At 44.7% G+C, this 20,247-nt stretch overlaps 1 protein-coding gene across 1 annotated transcript; it reads left to right on the top strand.

The window, feature by feature from the left end:
* Positions 1-2,583: 2,583 nt before the first annotated feature.
* GCM2 (glial cells missing transcription factor 2) lies at positions 2,584-7,501 on the top strand. Its single transcript, XM_069853085.1, has 5 exons — positions 2,584-2,625; positions 3,897-4,149; positions 4,524-4,636; positions 6,133-6,258; positions 6,455-7,501. The coding sequence occupies exons 1-5, from the start codon at positions 2,584-2,586 to the stop codon at positions 7,334-7,336; spliced, it is 1,416 nt and encodes a 471-aa protein (XP_069709186.1). The 3' UTR covers positions 7,337-7,501.
* Positions 7,502-20,247: the final 12,746 nt, after the last annotated feature.

Here is a 20,247-nt window from a genome sequence, read left to right as displayed (position 1 = left end):
CCTCTAGCTTCCACTTCTTGGAGTTCTTTTCCTGATGCAAGCAACCTTAAACCACATTAGTAACTTGTATACAGCATTATACTCATCTTTTCTACCAGTCCTTGTTCAATAAACAAACTTGTTCCTCTGTGATGATCACTTTTTAAATAGACCTGAATACTTCTCAGCAGCAGGGAGACATTCTGGAATTCATTCTTGTCCAGCTCCTACAGAAACACAGAACACTGTGCTTCATTACTCTGATATCCATAGAGCTGGGCATTAAGATGATTAAGATTATTTATGGTACTCACCTTTCTCAATGCTTTGTCTAGCTGGTTGAAGAGAGACTCGCTGTATTTCTGGGAAGGCTCTATTTCTCTCTCTTGAAGCAGTTCACTTATTTTCTGAAATCCCTTCCCTTTAAAAGCATCAGTAAGAAGCGATTCAAGCTGCAGAGGAAGAAGAAGCAAACAACTAGCGAGTAAAATAAGAGGGCATTTGAATTATTGTGACACTGATTACTAGAAAATACTGGTAGTGCTACTCTAAAAATTGTAGGGTTTTTTTTTATTTGATTTTACTCAATTCTCTACTTTCATTTTGCTGTTACATCTGAAGGTAAACATCAGCCTTAATTTCTGAAAGAGATAGGGCCTTTGAAACTTACTACTCTTAAACGGATACTGAAAAAGGAAAAAAGCAACTCCTTTAGTACACTTAGTTTGCAATTCTTACCCTGTCCACAACCATTACAATCACTTCTTCCTACTTACTAATGAAAACACTAAGGATGTTGCGGCACTTCCTATGTTACTTTAAATTACTAAAACTCCAGGTCATGCTATTTCCATTTAGAATATTCACCTTCAAATATATATATATATGATTATTTGTAAGATAAATTCTGTGATTCTGTGATAAAGCCAAGGATGTACTTAATAGATATTTACATAGCCTTCTGTTCTGACTGCCACGTGTTCATTCATCTCTTTAATCTGTTCTTCAATTTTTTCTTCCTTTAAAAAGAAAGGGGGAAAAAAAAACACAGCATAAAGCAATTCTGCCAAGAAGACAAAAAACATTTTCTCGTCCCCTTTCTCCTAAAGGGCAGTTTTTCCTTCCTCATTTCTAAAGAGGGAAAAACCAGGAAAAGGTAACTGAGGAAAGTTTCAAATTTACGCCACAACTCCAAACCAGAAGTTTGTGGAAACCATGACCCCAAGAAGCCACAGCAACGCCTGGCAGCCATCCCCTGAGGGCCACCACGCTGTATGTCCATTGATCCACCCCATCCCTATCCCACAGCTGGTCCCCACCGCAAGGAGCAGGGTTTACCTCTACCATAGCACAGGAGCAGCAAGATGCTGGGGGTAAAAGGCTTCGGGCTGCTTCACCTACGACCCTTGCAAGAGCCACACAGCCAACTTCTGCTGGATAAACTTACGCTTGGGGTGAAGGGGAGACACTTGGCAGTGTTCCTCACCACTCCCAACACTCACCTTTCCTCACCAAACCTAACTGTATCCCTTAGCTCTAGTAGCAAGGGAAGGGAAGGAGAGAGAAAAGCCAGTTTTCTCACCCACAGTAAAAAGCTGCACCTGTGCAGTAGGCTGGGAAGGGCCCCTCTGCACACAGGTGATGGTATTTGACTCCCTGTCCGAGCAGGTGAGTGCAAAAGAGGAGCTCAAAGACCCCCACCAGGGCTGCTTTCTGTCAGGTGGGAGGGCACAGCTAGTGCTCTTAAGTGCGGGCTGTTTTTTATTTTGTAGAAGGGTAAAGTTCATTAAATTTTTAGAAGGAAGTGAATGAAAAAAAAAACAACTTCCAAATGGGTCGGATTATTTAAAGGATCATAGTAGCACTACATGTTCCACGATTCCCTATCTATTTTATAATGTATACTTTAGGGGGCTTTCTCTTTATTCAGAATCAGAGGAAGTCCTGAGTTGGAAGGGACCCACAAGGATTATCTAGTCCAACTCCTGTTCTGTGCACAGAACAACTCCAACATTCACATTGTGTGGCTGAGAGCATTGTCCAAATGTTTCTTGAATATTGTCAGCCTTGGTGAGAGAGCTAAAAGCAAAATTCGCACCTCCCCAGCCTCGTACACACACATACATATACACATCCCAAAGATCATCGGCTATTTCTTCCCAAAATAAGCTCACAGGAAACGTTACTAGTACTTTCCTAATGAACTAAAATACACTGATCAATAAAATAGCACTGACTCTAGCTTTGTATTTTAACCCTTAAGATGCAGAGCACAGCGTGAAGAGAGGACACGCTTAACAACACTTAATTTGTATCTAAATCTCAACAGCAGGTGTAGGTGTGCATTTAAGGAAAAGCAGGTTATTTGTACAGTCCCTTTGATTCCCTTCAGGGGCTTTTCAAGCCCGAATCTTGCTGGAAATTAAAAATTTAGGGGCACCCCCTGCCTTGCTGCTGCCGGATCAGACTTCCAGCCCGCTTAGGGGGCAGAACCCACCGGGATGGGGTGGTGCCTGCGGGGATGGCTGGGAGCTGCTCCCACCCGGGGACGTCCCTACCGCGTAGAAAAAGCAGGAGTCGAGGGCCACCACCGCGCCCCCCGCTATGAAGCTCACCTGGGATATCAACGACCCCAAGCTGCCGCAGGTACCGGGCAGGGTTGAGTGGCTGCTGGAGGGTGCGGTAGAAGATGCTGGGCCAGCTGGGTGGGATGCCAGGGGCAAGACCTTCCCTCTGAGGAAGGATGGTTTACTTTTCCTGCACCTTTTCAAATATAATTAGATGGATCTTGATGGGCTGTGAGTAGTCTTTACAAAATGACTTGTAATTAAAATATGGATTTGATACATAGCTTTGGCCAGCTGTGTGTGAGCTACTGAAACTATCTTCAGCTCTACTGTTCAGCTGGTTTTCTTCTCCCCTTTTCCTTATTTAAAGAAATGTCAAAAATAAGCTTGGATTGAATATTTTCTGCTAATATAACTAAAGCTACCTAAATATTTGGTCTGTTGATGTGACATTTGATTGTCAATGAGCATTCCACTCTTTTTTCTAGCTGTGAGCTTCAAATGCATTGTTAATTCACAACTTTTTTTTATCTTGGAGTTTATTTAATTTTACAGAGCCCGTCCAATTACAGAATGGCTTAACACTGTAAATGCTGGCAATTTACTTGATTTCAGGTAGATCTCAGAATTGCTCATAAATGAGTTTTGCAGGAACTTTCCCATGCACTATAAATATGTGGAGTTTAAAATCTTTGTAATTCTTTAATTGTTCTGTTACGTTTTGGTAAGGAACTCTAGAAAGCCAGCAACATCCCAAATTGGAATGTTCTTTCTCCAGACTACTATACATATATTGGAAGTATATTTGCAATGCCAATTTATTTTTATTTTTTGGTAGAAGCCTTATTCACCTTACATTAGATGAACTTTAAGATAATATTCCTTATTTAAAACTTCTAGTTTCCAGCCTGTAGATGCACGAACCCACAAGGAGAACTTAATAGCAAATATGTGCAGGGTGGCTTCTGTCCTGTCTGGGCACATTAATAGTAGACCACTCACTATGTTCTGGTAACTAGGCTGACCTTTTATGGCTGGATAGCTGGAAAGAGGCATCTGTGACAACAAACCATGTTATTATGGAACATGATGCAAAAGAGGAAAGGATCCCAACTTTCTTTTGAAACATGGAAGCTCAGACTGCTTTTCCCCTTTTATGGAACATTTCAGAATAAGCTATTCTGTCAATAATTATATTTTCTGCTGCTTGGGTGGTTACAGGAGAAGACCCTTTTTCCCCATTATGTATTTTGTAACAGGTCAAAACCATCAGGTTGCAATATCCTGCTAATATTGTCTTGCTCTCCTCCTTGCTGTCTTGCTCTCTCAATCCTGTTTGCCCTGCTGCAGGAGCCCAAGCACTTTGATGCCTTCCAGGAATGGCCCGATGGCTACGTGCGGTTCATCTACTCCAGCGAGGAAAAGAATGCGCAGAGACACCTCAGTGGTTGGGCCATGCGCAACACCAACAACCACAACTGCCAGATCCTCAAGAAGTCCTGTCTAGGCGTGGTGGTGTGCGCGAGGAGCTGCACTCTGCCTGGGGGAGCCAGGCTGCAGCTTCGCCCTGCCATATGTGACAAGGCTCGGCAAAAGCAACAAAGTGAGAGGGACCCTATTTCTTTCAGCTGGGCTTGATTTCTAAACTGGAATCACCCTCATGTGGCATGTAGACTAAGACATAATTGCAAAGAGTGTGATGAATATATTTAGTTCCAAATTTCATCAACATCTGTCTGTATGTACTTAAGGGGAAATAGATCTACAGTCCTTTAACTCATTAGCATTTACATCAAATATGCAGCTAAACTCCATGCCATGTAGTTCTGCTTTCTAGTCTATGTTGTTTCCTTGAACATCATATTTTAATGTGAATTTCAGTGAAGGCTGATTATATTGCTCTTGAGCTCTGTTTATTTTCAGAGGACGCTCTTGCTTTTAACCAGTGTCTGCAGTAGCTTCTTCATCTCTTCACAGAGAAAGCCTGCCCAAACTGTAACTCAGCCCTTGAGCTGATTCCTTGCCGAGGACACAGTGGCTATCCAGTCACTAACTTCTGGAGGCTTGAAGGCAAAGCAATATTTTTCCAGGTAAAAAGCATGCATACACATGCATGCACACACATATGATAATTATATCTATACAAAAAATTACATTTGTACAAAAAAAAGATACCTACATGTACATAGAGAGAGATTTCTTTCCTCCTTTCCTTTTTTCCTTTTTTGTTTTGTTTTGTTTCAGGCTATTTTGTAAAACACTGAGCATAGTGAGCATGATGGAGCTCTGGTCCATGACCGAATTCCTCTACAGTACAAACTTGGCAAGAACAAGTAAAAGGATAACAATTGTCTGTCTTTTAAAAAGAATTATTTGAGGATTAACTATATTAAATTATAGATATCTGAAATTCTCCTGTTTAGATTACACAAAACCAAACATAAACGCTGTCTGGCACCCTGGTGTGTCTGACAACTGCATCTCACCAAGCACCTAATGTTTATTTCCTATTAAAATAAATAAATGGAGAAAGGAAATCTCTACTTAAATTGCACAAGTTGAAATGTGAAAATTCTATTTCATGTGAAATTAACTTCTAAATTTTAAGATCATTTTAGAACTTGCAAGAAAAAAATAGAGAGCTAAAATTTGAAATTTCATGTTTATTCATTCTTATTTTGCAACATTAGAACAAAAAAATCACAAAAAGCTTCTATGAAATTATAGTCTCTGCTGGATGATTTATTTCTTTTTTCACCTGAACCTCACTGCAGTGAATCCTTTCTCCAGGTAGTAAATAGAAGGAAACTGGCCTCATTCCAGTAGTACTGGCAGTGGTATCCAGAAATTCTATTATAAACATGCAAAACTTTCTATGTGAAAAGGTGCAGGCTGTTTTCTATTTGAAAAGGGACAGCATTTCAAAAGTAATTTTAGGATCCACACGTTGTATTAGGGACTAAATGGGGGTCACATTTAGAGAAATGTAATGTCTAAGGACACGTAGAATTTATTGTTTTACCATATATCAATATAGCTTTGGATACATAGATCTGCATATCCACAGATGTTTCAATAGCAGAGTATCTTTGGATGCCTTTACAGGGAATACATTTTTTTTTCAAGGAAGTGTTTATTATTTTTAGAGTAGAGAATATTTGTCACCTGGTAGTGTGAAACATCTTTAAAACCTATTTACACTGGTTTTGTGATGGCTTTATAAAGCAGAACTGAGATCCTGGACTGCGGAAAATCAATGAACTAATACTTTTTTTCCTTGGTTCTAATCAGCTACTCCTGAATGTCACAAACATAGGTAACATCTTTGCTCCTTCATCATCCAGCCTTGCAACTCTGTAGTCCTTACCGACTTCTCCCTCACTTCTTTTTCTTCTAGCCACCTGTAAATCATTATTTATTTTATTTATTTTTAAATTTAACACCTTCTCGTTGTTTAATTTCTCCTCCCCTTTCTCTTGTCTCAAAACACAGATCATGCTGTGGCTACCTCTCACTCTACTATTGGATTTTCTGTTCTCTTGTCCCCTTCTAGTTCACATCTAATTGATTGTAAAACCTAATTTAGGCTAAAGGAGTCCATGACCACCCCAGGCCAGAAAGCAAACTGGAGGCAGAGGCAAGGCGAAGTGCAATTAAGAAGCAAATGTCCTTTTCTCACCATTCCCAGAAAAAGAGACCTCTAAGCTCAGAGGTAAGTCAAGAATCTTTTTTAGTCAATTAAGAAGGTTTTATAAGCACATACTAGGGATCCCAGGGCAAAACAAAGTTTTACACCACATTGCATCTCTTCATTTGAGGCTGAAATGAGCAATGTCACGAGTGTTGAGGCACAATTTGTATGGACAGTATCAGTTTCCGAATCTCAAAGATCTACTTGTCCTTGTCAGGCAGGAAGGTACCATGACAGCAGTGGTTACACCAATAGCCTACAGAATCTGCCCTGCATGGACAGCCCAGAAAGGGTTGGTATCATCACGGACACCAATTTTTCAATTCCAGCCCAGTCTTACCCTCCACTGCAAAATGCTGACCTCTACAAAGCATCTTATGATTCAGCCAACTTCCAAGAGGATCAGTTATCTCCATATCCAAAGTGTCCCAATCCAAGGATCTACATGCCCAGGCCATGCAGCTATGAGTTTGGAGTTCCTACTTTTATAAGCACCAGCCCTTACCCAGCATTTTATAAAGATCTTACAAGTCCTGCCATTGATGCCGACCCCCTTGGTTTAAATGGATCTCACTACAATGCTGTGACTTCCCATGATATGAGTTTTGACAACCCTGGCAGACCTTATGGACTGAAACCAGCTTGGGGGAAAACTGGCAGCGGAGACCAGAGTGACTATGGACAGATGCAAACAAGCGCTACCCACCCTTACTGTGGTGGAGACTACCCCTGCAGGTATGGTCCCAGCCCCTCTCCAATAGCCCCACCACTGCAAACAGTCATCACAACCACCACCAAGGTGTCCTACCAGGCCTACAAGCCATCCACACTGAAATACAGTGACAACCTCTGCAGTATGAAAAATCTTCAGAGCTACACACACATGGCAGAAAATGTCACAGGTGCTATCTATTCTGGGATGAAGATTCAGGAGGATTTTGGGATGATGAAGTCAGCATTGCTCTACCAGCATGACACAGTCCCCACAAAGTCTGAACCAACTGAAAGCGTGGAGACCTATCGGTATGGGCCACCGCTGGCGAACAGCTATGCTGAGCACGAAGGCGAGACTCTAAGGTTTGATAGTGTTGAGTATTGACTAGAAGTTGCATAAATGGTACATACACATAAAAAGGAAAATACATTTTTGTGCTGACCATGTGTGTGCTAAGCCCAGTTGTTTGTGATTTGAGGAGAGGTGAGGAAGCAGTATGCCACAATAGCTTATTCCCCAGAAGTGCCTTTCTGGGTTTGTGCTGAATGAAGCATATTCCATGGAAATTTTCAAATCAATCCTACCTAATGTCTAAAATGGCAAAAGGATCTGAGCCCTAGACATGCCTGGGAGAAGGCAACATGGAGGCACAGCACCTCTGGAAGTCAACAGCCTCCTCTGATGAAGGGTGTGATGTGCTTATAGTCAAAACTCCTGCCAGATGCATCCAGCTTTGAGAGAAAACACTCCACCTGTAAAAAGGAAAATGCTTGCCAAGTAATGCGAAAAAAAGATGGAGGAAGGTGGGTATTGATTATCATTAACTGAAAGAAATTACAGAAAATTAAGGAAATAAAAGAAATTTTAAAGGTACTTTGCAGAATAATTCACCTGAAGGGACCATTCACCTGCCGTGATCCATGTAATGAATGGAAAGACCAGCTAGATTTTGCCAAAATTGGAATTGAAAAACCTACACGCTAACTTCATGCTGCTCTTTGATCCCCTGCATCAAGAGTACAGGCTGTCCAGCCTGTCTGTGCAAAAGGGAAAGTCCAGGCACAGCAGCACCACCACCACGGGGAAACCAATCCCCTGCAACACTTGACCTGGAGGCAGGAAGGCTCAGGTGACCCCCACCAAGCATACCCAGCATCACACGGGTGTCAGGGTTGCATATATAGAATAATTGGCAGTGACACTTCTTTTTGTCTAAAGGGGTCCAGCAAGCTCATCAGACCACTATTGTGCAGACATTACTGCAGAAAGTTGCTTTGCTTATGAAAACAACTCCATCTGGTCTAAAAATGTAGCATCTTAGCTGCCCAGAAGTACAGGTCAGTGTTGAATAAGCATGACAGAATTCATTATCATCCTCATTATTAAGTAACAAGCATCTTTAACTTTTAGGACACTTGAGTATTTTTTAAAAATCTGGGGCTTGATTTTTGGTACGTTTTGAGTAATGGCATTCTACTATACCCTTTCAATAAACAAGAAATCAAGGTTAAAACCAAAGCACCATGTAAACTAACATGGGCAGCTGGCTAGTTGGCTTCAACACACAAAACTTTGTAATGCTATCATCAGACTGCTAAACAAATCTTACTTGCAAAGCATGGTGTATAAATACCAGATTTTAAAAAAATCTTCCTTTCCAGTGTAGAATATTTTTTTCTTTTTGTATTTTTATGAAAACAATGTGCACAATGTGATAAGTGAAACTGAGCCTACAGGACCTTCGCTAATAGCATCATGTTTCAGTAGTGGATTGTTCAGCATTTTAAAAATTCAAGCCACGAGAAGCTGGAATTTACAAAAAAAAGACTAAATCAATTAATTTGCAGCAAGCTCACCATGTCTTTTAGGGTTATTTGCTATATACCTCACTTGGCAATTCTGCTATCAGGTGTTTTTAATTACAGACAAAAACTGATTTAGGTGAGCAACATCAGTTTGGTAATTGGCCCATCTACTAACCTAAAAATAAATAAATAATTTTTTTTAAAAAAAAAAGACAAAACCCAAGACATCACCCAGAAAGACTGATGCAAAGTTTTAGAGTTTAGGAATTTGTAACACTATGACTGTTTACAGAATTGAGACTTCTTATCTGTACTCCAGATCATGTTATTGCGTTTGGCATGTAGAATAAAAATTAAGATTTCCAGCCTCCAAAGTGTAAAAGAAAAAGAAATGTATTGGAAGGGAATAAAGCCAAACAAAAAGACTGAAAATTCTGGATTCACAGCAGATGTGAAAGCCAAAGAAAATTTTAAAGTTGTAAATTGCTCCATTTTATATTAATTTTAGAGGAGTTAGATAACCACAACTCGGGCTTCGAGTATTAAAACATTAAGACAAGCTTTGGGAAGTTTGGGCTGTTAATATTACTGGTATTAAAGTTGTCATTGTAGCTGCCATTAAATCATTATGCAATGCTCTTAAACATAGCCTTTTAAGCAGAACTTTGTATATCAGTTAAGAAAATGCAGCCAGTTTTGTTAAGATGCTACTTTTTGGGTGTGGACTTATTTCTAATAAACATCACAGCTGTTCAAGCATGGTAAAAAGCTATGGTAGCAATTACCTCGCCACATCATCTGTAGCACTAGAACAAATAAAACCACTCTAGAGGCTATTGCAGTCTCTCTTTACCTTGCTTCCTTTCATACACAAGTATCTGGGACAAGATATCTGTATGTTACCTTTTTTTAATAAAAGATCAAATGGATAAAGTCTAGTGCTGTATGTAGTTTTCTTTCCAAAATATATAAATGTAAAGGCAATACACGCTTCTGTAACAAAAAGGCTGAAATGAAAAGCTTCCTTGCTGGTTTATATAGCTGCAGGATCGACTTTAAAAGCATGTTTCTCTAGCTACCAGCATCCTGAAGAAAGATGCGCTACCTTGGGTCCCTGAGTAAGCAGCTTCTTTTCCATTAATTACCCCCTTCAAGCACGGTTTGTGGTCCTGCCTCAAGCACATGAGAGCAGCCCCTCACCAGCCTGCATCCTGTACTGTGGCAGGTGTCTTCATCTAACAAATTCCAGTTGTTATAGCAAAGCTACAGAGGATGGTCGAAAAGATGCTTTCAAACCTTGGCCACCTGTGGCTCTGGCTTCATATGGACTACAAGGGCCCTACTGAGGTAAAGTACCATCTGTTCCCACGCTGAGGCTGCTCTTTGTACGAAATAGCAGTCTTTTAATGGCAAAGTTTAAAAGCCCAAGTGTGAAACGGATGCTTCCCAGACATAAGAGGTTGCTTGACAATGTTTTTCAACCCGCTGCATGTAGCTGTACATCATGTATCTGACAGGTGCACCTATACACGGGCATCATTTGTGGTCCTGCCAGGAGGAAAAAGCCTGCCATGCCAGTCCGTGCTGTAGCCATGTCTGTCCACCCAGTTCTGTCCAGAGACATGGTTTAGTGCCTGCTCTTCTTCTGAAAGCAGGTTACCTTTTGCCTTTTCAAGTACACTACATGGCATATACAGGGCATGAGGAAACTTGACTGTATTGCACCTACTGATCCTAAAGTAGTTGATATCCTTGTTTGGGGTACAGACTACTGTCTTTAAAGGCAGAGGCAAGCTTTTCTCCAAGCTCTATAGGTGGAACCCAGAGCTGCTCTATCAACACTGATGATGTCACAGAGCAGAGTATGATTTCTGAGCCTGTTTGTTGTTTTCTTTTTCCTGAGGGCTTTCTGGGATTTCTTTTTTTCCTGGATTTCTAGGGGTTTCCTTTGTGTCTTTTTAGGGGAAGCTATATAATACAACCAAGCTACTCTCATTTTCACAAAAGTGGATAGCACGTCCTGAGAGAGATCACTTAGCAGGATGCCCAATGCATTTCTAGAAATGCAGAAAGCCTTCTGAAGAGATGGATTACACATTTTGGAAAATTCAAATCTTCCCTACCCTTATTAATAGAAGTCACATGCAGATAATAAAGGGGAATTACTGGGACTTTCAATATTGAAGTAGTTCCTCTGATCACACAGGGTGAAAAATTAGTCCAGGCCTGTTAAAAGCCCACTGCCTAAGAAGTAATGAAATGAGTGTATGGTGGTGTCTGGAGAACTGCCTTAGGTGTTCTAGATGCGTAAAGTAAATACCTGCTTGGCACTCACAAGCAAAGGAAGGGTTAATCTGTAACTATTTAAGTAGTGCTACAGTTGGGATTGTGTAAAATAGAAAGTGCATTTCAACATGACACCTCCATGAGCTCACAAGAATCCATATGCAACATGAGGATTAGTAGGGTGATACAGGCGTGAATAAGTATCACACAGAAACATTGCTCGTTTGGATTAAACTCATTCAAACAAACAGAAACCAAGTGAAGTTTACACAACTCCTATTAGCTTCACCATGCCTGCTGGCACTTGTGATGGCATTTGGGAGAAGCCAGTTTCGGGTACTTATGCTGGCATTTGAGCAAAGCATTGAGGCCTTTAAAGACCACAGCCAAAGAGGGTTCTTTCAACAGAAAATTAACAGTGGGTCCACTCATTTTGTTGTGTAAGATGAGCAGGGAAGCAGGTGCATGAGGATGTTCTTGGAGGTCCTTTCACAAGGCCCACAAACATCACTGCAGCTCCTAGGCCTCTTTGTTCCAGCCTGTTGCTTTTCCTTCAGTTTCCTGTTTCATAGCAAGAGCAAGCATAGCACTTCTCTCCTGTCTTTATGATAAAATGAAGTGTTAAGTGACTGGGCTGCAGTGCTTGTCCTGCAATTCCACACCATACTGCAGTTTAGCTGAAGCACTGGCAAGTTCTGTCTACAGCCTTTCAGTCTTCATGCGTGTGAAATGTCAGGGAGCATTACAGAAAGTACCAACAATTGACAGACACAAGGTCCTGGTAATAGAATTCAGACTTAAGTGCTGCACCTCTGCAAATCTAATAGAATCATTGAGTCATTAAGGTTAGAGAAGACCTCTATGATCACCCAGTCCAACCACCAGCCAACACTACCATGCCCACTAAACCATGTCCCGAAGTGCCACATCTACACATTTTTTTAATACCTCCAAGGAAGGAGACTCTACTACTTCCCTGGGCAGCCTGTTCCAATGCTACACCACTCTTTTGGTAAATTATTTTTTTCTAAAATACGATCTAAACCTCCTCTAGTGCAACTTAAGATGATTTGCTCTCATCCTATCACTTGTCACTTGGGAGAAGAGACCAGCACCCAGCTCACTACAACCTTCTTTCAGGTAGTTGTAGAGAGCAAGACCTCCCCTCAGCCTCCTTTTCTCCAGTCTAAATAGCCCCAGTTCCCTCAGCTGCTCCTCATAAAACTTGTGCTCCAGACTCTTCACCAGCTTCATTGCCCTCCCCTGGACATGCTCTTGTCTTTCCTGTACTGAGAGGCCCAAAACTGAATGCAATATTCAAGGTGCAGCCCCACCAGCACCAAGTATAGGGACACAATCACTTCCCTGTTCCCAATAGCCACATCATTTCTGACACAAGCCAGGATGCTGTTGGTCTTCCTGGCCACCTGGGCACACTGCTGGCTCATGTTCATGTCCCGCCAGCTGTTGACCAGCAGTATTGAAACTATTGAAACACCAGACCCCTTGCTTGTACCAGATCTCTTATAAGTGACTGTAATCAGACTTGAAATGCCCCAGAAGCAACCAAGAACATTGTTCCAGGGACTTTCCAGATAAAAGCACTAAAGCAGCTGTAACTTCCTTTCCTTCCACAGTCTAATCTCTTTATTAAATGAATTTGTTTCACGAACCAGTCTTAAAGGCCACATCACAATCAGGCACACAAACACAGCAAGATTCCAGGGAGCCTGACATTAGCCCCACACCCCTTCAGGAGAAGACAGCTGAAAGGATATCTGTGGAAAATGGGTGGCAGCACCACAGGATGAGGAGGCAGCCCATCACTGGGAAGGAAGGGCAGCTGTGGGACAATGGTAAACCGAAGAGACAGAAAAGACATGAGCACAGGGAAGGAACATCACAGGGCAACTGCTGCACTGTTGTCACTGATGGCAGAGAAGTACTTAAACACACCTATTGTATACCTGTAATGGTGTTGAAACACACCCTTTCAGGTGAACCCATGGTTAAATGCTTCACTACGTATGGTCAGCTCCTGTTGAATCTTTGCCTGAATTCTGTCCAAATGGGTGAAGGTACCATCTCACATTCAAGTCTTGCCTTTGAACTTCACTTCACCCACCAGGCATCTCTGATGTTTTATTTCAATAACGGAAATGGGTGTATTCTGTTTCAGAAAGTAATGTGTTGTTTTCCTGTACTTTTATTTCAACACACTGTGTGTGAGTGGCCAAATCCTTCAGATTCCAGAAAACCGATTCCCATAGCTCCACGTTCCACACAGTTGACTTGAGGAAGAAGCAATTAATCTCTCAACAGCGCTTAAACCATCACAAAGTTACCACAACAGGTAATGAGGAATGGGGTGAGAGGAGGGGGGGGATATAATTAAGACATCTTCCCGTTTTCGCTTAGCAAGCCTGAGTGGCCAACTTGGTGAAGCAGATATAAATCTGAATTTCTACAACTATTTTCTGCCTTTCCCTGCATGGTGCCACCATCACCTACTGTGTTGAGAAGCTCTCCCCCTTTTCTTACCCTTCTTTCTCAAAATCATTACAAAATAGGAAGTTCAAACTAATGTTGAGAATTCAGCTTAAAATGACATCTCACTGGCAAAACTACTCCCTGACTCAGACACTAAATATGCAGTTTTTATTAACCATGTCTTCTGTACACAGTGGAGAAATGTGGGTCACAAAGGACGAAGAAGAAACTTCATTATTCTTTTTATAACAGAAATATATATTTTAGAATGCATATAGTAAAGTTTCCTCCTGCATCAATATTGGCAATGTGCATTTTAATAAATAGCTTAGAATAAACAATAAAAGAAAAACGTGACAGAAAAAAAACCTTAAGACTTCATTGAAGCCATGAATGTAGCAGACAGAATTTTCTGTAAAAATCCTAAGTACATGGTGGCTTAGCTGGTGACTTTATTTAACATCTAATTACCATTACCATTCACGATGATAGTAAAGGCACTCTCTAAGACGATCTCGTGTAACATGGTGCCACCTTCAGGAAACGTGTGACACGGCTCTGGTTGCCAGACAGAGCCTGTTTTATAGCACTTTCTCACAACGTTTTAGCTTCTCACCGTTTCCCATGCCAGTATTTGCTTATGGCCTGCTATCTTCTCTTCTGCTCTGCTCTGCAAATCCTCCCGAACAACACCTACACCCCAAGACATGTTTGTGTCATCTAGGTGTCCACAGGTGTGCACATGCACACCTCTCCACCCACACAGGCACACGTGTGTGCACACAAACACACCTGTCCACACACACTCCTGCATCCACACTTGCGTGCACATGCCCACCCCTGCATCCATGTGCATGCCAACTCCTGTTGCCCACGCATGCCCGTGCACCCATGCATACGAACACCCCTATGTCCATGCACACCCACCTCTGTGCCATGCACAACTGAGCACACAGACCTGTACCCACACACGCCCCTGCACCCCAGACATGCACATCTGTGCATGCAAACATCTCTGTGGGCATGCACACCCACCCCTGCACCCATGCATGCGCACGTGTGCCTGCAAACACCCCTATGCCCACGCAGGGCCCTGTACCAATGCATGCGCACCTGTGCATGCAAACACCCCTGTGCCCATGCACGCCCACCCCTGTGCCCATGCATACCCCTGCACCAATGCACCCCTGTGCAAAAACCCCTGTGCCCATGAACACCCACCCATGCGCACTCAAACATGCCTGCACCCATGCATGTATGTGTATGCATGCAGAAATCCCAGTGCCCATGCACACCCACCCTGTAGACACAAACACCCCTGAACCTATGCATGCACACTTGTGCATGCAAACTAACCTGATCTTCTATGACAAGGTGACTCACTTAATGGATGAAGGAAAGGCTATTGCTATAATGTACTTGGACTTCAGAAAAGCCTTTGACACCATTACTGACAGTATTCTGCCTGGACAGGCATACCCTCTGCTGGGTAAAAAAATGGTGGGATAGCCAGGCCCAAAAAGTTGTGGTAAAAATGGAGTTAAATCTAGTTGAAGGCTGGTAACAAGTGGCATCTCCCAGGACTCACTGCTGGGTCCAGTCCTGTTCAATGTCTTCATCAATGACCTGGATGAAGGGACTGAATGTACCCTTAGTAAGTTCGTGGATGACACCAAGCTGGGAGGAAGAGTTGATCTTCTTGAGGGTTGGGAGGCTCTGCAAAGGGATCTGAACAGGCTGGACCGCTGGGCTGAGTCCAGCGGCATGAGGTTTAACAAGGCCAAGTGCATTTGGGACACAACAACCCCATGCAGCGTTACAGGCTCGGAGAAGAGTGGCTGGAAAGCTGCCTGGAGAAGGGGTTGTTGGTTGACACCTGGGGGTGTTGGTTGACAGCCGACTGAACATGAGCCAGCAGTGTGCCCAGGTGGCCAAGAAGGCCAATGGCATCTTGGCTTGTATCAGAAACAGTGTGACCAGCAGGTCCAGGGAGGTTATTCTCTCTCTGTACTTGGCACTGGTGAGACCGCTCCTCGAATCCTGTGTTCAGTTCTGGGCCCCTCACCACAAGAAGGATGTTGAGGCTCTGGAGCGAGTCCAGAGAAGAACAATGAAGCTGGTGAAGGGGCTGGAGAACAGGCCTTATGAGGAACGGCTGAGAGAGCTGCGGTTGTTTAGCCTGGAGAAGAGGAGGCTGAGGGGAGACCTCATTGCTCTCTATAACTACCTGAAAGGAGGTTGTGGAGAGGAGGGAGCTGGGCTCTTCTTCCAGGTGACAGGGGACAGGACAAGAGGGAATGGCCTCAAGCTCCGCCAGGGCAGGTTCAGGCTGGACATCAGGAAAAAAATGTTCACGGAAAGGGTCACTGGGCAGTGGAACAGGCTGCCCCGGGAGGTGGTTGAGTCACCTTCCCTGGAGGTGTTTAAAGGACGGGTGGATGAGGTGCTGAGGGGCATGGTTTACTGGCCCCGCCCCGTGCCAGGCACGCCCCCCCCCCGGCGCCGCGCGAGCACGGGGCGCGCGGGGCGGTCCCAGCGTCAGCCCCTCCCGGCCCCGCGGCGTCGTCCCGGCGACCAGGCAGAGCGGCGGGCGGGGGCTCGGATGGAGGCGGCTGCGGCGCCGCAGTGAGTTGTGGGGGGGAGGGAGGCGGGGGGCGGCGGCGCTCGTGTGCCCAGGCCGTGCGGGGAAGGGGCGCTCCCGTCGGGATGGAGTTGCTGCTGGGGCTCGCGGAATCAGCGACACATAGGATGGTTTGGGCTGGAAGGGACCTTAAGGATCATCACGTTCCAACCCCCCTCCTGCCATGGGCAGGGACATGTCCCACTAGACCAGGCTGCCCAAGGCCCCATCCAACCTGGCCTTGAACACCCCCAGGGATGGGGCAGCCACAGCTTCCCTGGGCAACCTGTGCCAGTGCCTCACGACTCTCTTGGTGAAGAACTTCCTCCTTATGTCTAGTCTGAATCTACCCCTCTCCAGTTTATACCCATCGCCTCTAGTCCTATCACTACAAGCCTTTGCAAACAGCCCCTCCCCAGCTTTCTTGTAGCTCTTTCAGGTACTGGAAGGTCGCTATAAGATCTCCTCTGAGCCTTCTCCAGGCTGAACAACCCCAACTCTCTCAGCCTGTTCTCATAGGGAAGGTGCTCCACAGAATCACAGAATCACAGAACAACCAGGTTGGAAGAGACCCACCGGATCATCGAGTCCAACCGTTCCCATCAAACACTAAACCATATCCCTCAGCACCTCATCCACCCGTGCCTTAAACACCTCCAGGGAAGGTGACTCAACCACCTCCATGGGCAGCCTGTTCCAGTGCCCAATGACCCTTTCTGTAAAGAATTTTTTCCTAATGTCTAGCCTGAACCTCCCCTGGCAGAGCTTGAGGCCATTCCCTCTTGTCCTGTCCCCTGTCACTTGGGAGAAGAGGCCAGCACCCTCTTCTCTACAACGTCCTTTCAGGTAGTTGTAGAGAGCAATGAGGTCTCCCCTCAGCCTCCTCTTCTCCAGGCTAAACAACCCCAGCTCTCTCAGCCGCTCCTCATAAGGCCTGTTCTCCAGCCCTTTCACCAGCTTTGTTGCTCTTCTCTGGACTCGCTCCAGAGCCTCAACATCCTTCTTATGGTGAGGGGCCCAGAACTGAACACAGGATTCGAGGAGCGGTCTCACCAGTGCCGAGTACAGAGGGAGGATAACCTCCCTGGACCTGCTGGTCACGCCGTTTCTGATACAAGCCAAGATGCCATTGGCCTTCTTGGCCACCTGGGCACACTGCTGGCTCATGTTCAGTCGGCTGTCAACCAACACACCTCTCCTCCAGGCAGCTTTCTAGACAGACTTCTCCTAGTCTGTAGCACTGCATAGGGTTGTTGTGCCCCAAGTGCAGGACCCGGCATTTGGCCTTGTTAAACCTTATGCCATTGGACTCTGCCCAGCGGTCCAGCCTGTTCAGATCCCTTTGCAGAGCCTCCCGACCCTCCAGCAGATCGACACTTCCACCCAGCTTAGTGTCGTCCACAAACTTGCTAAGGGTGCACTCGATGCCTTCATCCAGGTCATTGATGAAGACATTGAACAGGACTGGACCCAGCACCGAGCCCTGGGGAACCCCACTTGTCACTGGCCTCCAGCTGGATTTCACACCATTTACCACCACTCTCTGGGCCCGGCCATCCAACCAGTTTTCCACCCAGGAGAGTGTGCGCCTGTCCAGGCCAGAGGCTGACAGTTTCTCAAGCAGAACACTGTGAGAAACTGTGTCAAAGGCTTTGCTGAAGTCCAGGAAGACCACATCCACAGCCTTTCCCTCATCCAGCAGCCGAGTCACTTTTTCATAGAAGGCGATCAGGTTAGTCTGGCAAGACCTGCCTTTTGTGAACCCATGTTGACTGGGCCTGATCACCTGGTTCTCTTGCATGTGCTTCATGATAGCACTCAAGATCACCTGCTCCATGACTTTCCCTGGCACTGAGGTCAGACTGACAGGCCTGTAGTTTCCTGGGTCCTCCCTGCGGCCCTTTTTGTAGATGGGCACAACATCAGCCAGCCTCCAGTCCAGTGGGACTTCCCCAGTCTTCCAGGACTGTTGGAAGATGATGGAAAGGGGTTTGGCCAGCACATCCGCCAGCTCCTTCAGTACCCTAGGGTGAATCCCATCCGGCCCCATAGACTTGTAGCTGTCCAGTCGGGCTAGCAAGGCTCTGACCACCTCCTCTTGGATCATGGGAGCCTCATTATGCTCCTCTAGTTCCTGGGTTAGTACACAGACGGAACGACCCTCCTTACGACTAAAGACTGAGGCAAAGAAGGCATTAAGTACCTCGGCCTTTTCCTTATCCCCTGTTACTGTTGTTCCTTCTGTGTCCAATAGGGACTGTATGGTCTCCCTAGTCCGCCTTTTATTATTTATATATTTGTAGAAAGATTTTTTGTTATCTTTCACTGACTTGGCCAATCCAATTTCTAGCTGAGCCTTAGCCCTTCTGATTTTTTCCCTACACAATCTCACTTCCCTCCTGTAGTCCACCCAAGAGGCCTGTCCCTTCTTCCAGAGGCCATAAACATTTCTCTTCTTCTTGATATCACTCAAGATCTCTCTATTCAACCAAGCTGGCTTTCTCCCCTGCTGGCTTTTTTTCCGGAACACGGGGATGGCTTTCTCCTGAGCTGCTAGGACAAGCAGCCCTCTGATCATCTTTGTAGCCCTCCTCTGGACTCATTCCAACAGCCCCATGTCCTTCTTATGTTGAGCATCCCAGAACTGGACACAATACTCCAGATGAGGTCTCAGAAGAGAGGAACAGAGAGTCAGAGTCACTTCTCTCAGCCTGCTGGCCAAGCTTCTTTTGATGCAGCTCAGGATATGGTTGGCCTTCTTGGGTTTTGAGTGCACATTGCTGGCTCATGCCAAGGTTTTCATGAACCAGCATCATCTGTCTCTGAGCGATATGCTCTCTGTCAGCCCCAAAGCTGCTTTGATCCTGGGATGGGTCCCTCAGGGTGCTTCCTTACACATAAAAGGAGCTCACTTGCTCTTCAGTACTGGGCTTGGGAGCAAGAGTTGTGTTTGGATCTGAGCGTATAGAGGTGGGGATCCTGCCTCCTTTGGCTCCAGTGAGGCAGGTTTGGGCCTTGGCAGCCTGGCATGGTCAGCGTTAATGCAAGGAGGAGAATCGTTATTAGAATCAGGGTGAAAATTCCAGGACAGGTGGTCCTGAGTTTCACAGATGGAATAAGTGAGAGGAGACTTGTGCTGCTTTTGCCACCATGAACATATATTAAAGAATGTAACCATGCACACCTGGGAGAGAACTTGGCACTTTATCAGGGGATGCAGTGATAGGAGAAGGGGTAACGGTTTTAAGCTGAAAGAGCGGAAATTTAGATTAGATGTTGGGAAGAAGTTGTTTACTGTGAGGCTCTAGAATGGGTTGCCCAGGTAAGCTGTTGGTGCCCTATCCCTGGAGCTGTTTGAAGACCAGGTTGGACGGGGCCTTGGGCAGCCTGGGCTGGTGGGAGGTGTCACTGCCCATGGCAGAGGGGTTGGAACTGGATGATATTTAAGGTCTCTTCTAACCAGAACCATTCTATAATTCCATGATAAGTGAATGTTGCCCTGTGAAACTAAAATTGGGATGAGAACATGCATTTATTGGATCTTGCAGCAGTGTGGAGGTATTGATAGGTAGTCTGTGTTCGCTCTGGACATGGCCCAAGGTTGGAGACTTGAAAGCCCAGCAGCAGGTCTCACTGAAACCTTTGCTGTCCTGAAACTTGTTCTGCTGCTCATTGCATCTTGGGAAGAGGTTTAGCAGGGGTGGGAAGACCAAAGGTGACTGGCATTGGGCAGCAGCACCCAGGCAGGTCAGTGTTGAAACATCCTGGAAAAGGTTGTGTGGATCATTTTGGTTTGAAAGCAAAGATGGTTTGGAACAAAATGACGGAAACTATTTCCAGCTAATTGGAGTTTCTGCTTTTTCATGTGCTTTGTCCTGAGTGCTCGATACAAATAAGTGAAAAACTTACTAGACCCTTGAAGTGTTGGGTTTTTTTTTTAAAAAAAGAGAAAAAATAATTATTTGAGGCAGTATATTTAAAAGTGTGAAATATTTCTTATCTATGTTATTAACTTCTTGCTTGCAAATGAGCAGTCATGCTTTTAAATAACTGCTGGTCTTTGATTAGAGTAATGGATTTGTAGTTAATCTCCA

The sequence above is a fragment of the Phaenicophaeus curvirostris genome, chromosome 3 (assembly GCF_032191515.1).
Source record: "Phaenicophaeus curvirostris isolate KB17595 chromosome 3, BPBGC_Pcur_1.0, whole genome shotgun sequence".
NCBI classification, from domain to species: Eukaryota; Metazoa; Chordata; class Aves; order Cuculiformes; family Cuculidae; genus Phaenicophaeus; species Phaenicophaeus curvirostris.
The sequence above is the reverse complement of the archived record's forward strand: the minus strand, read 5'-3'. Positions and strand labels throughout refer to the sequence as shown.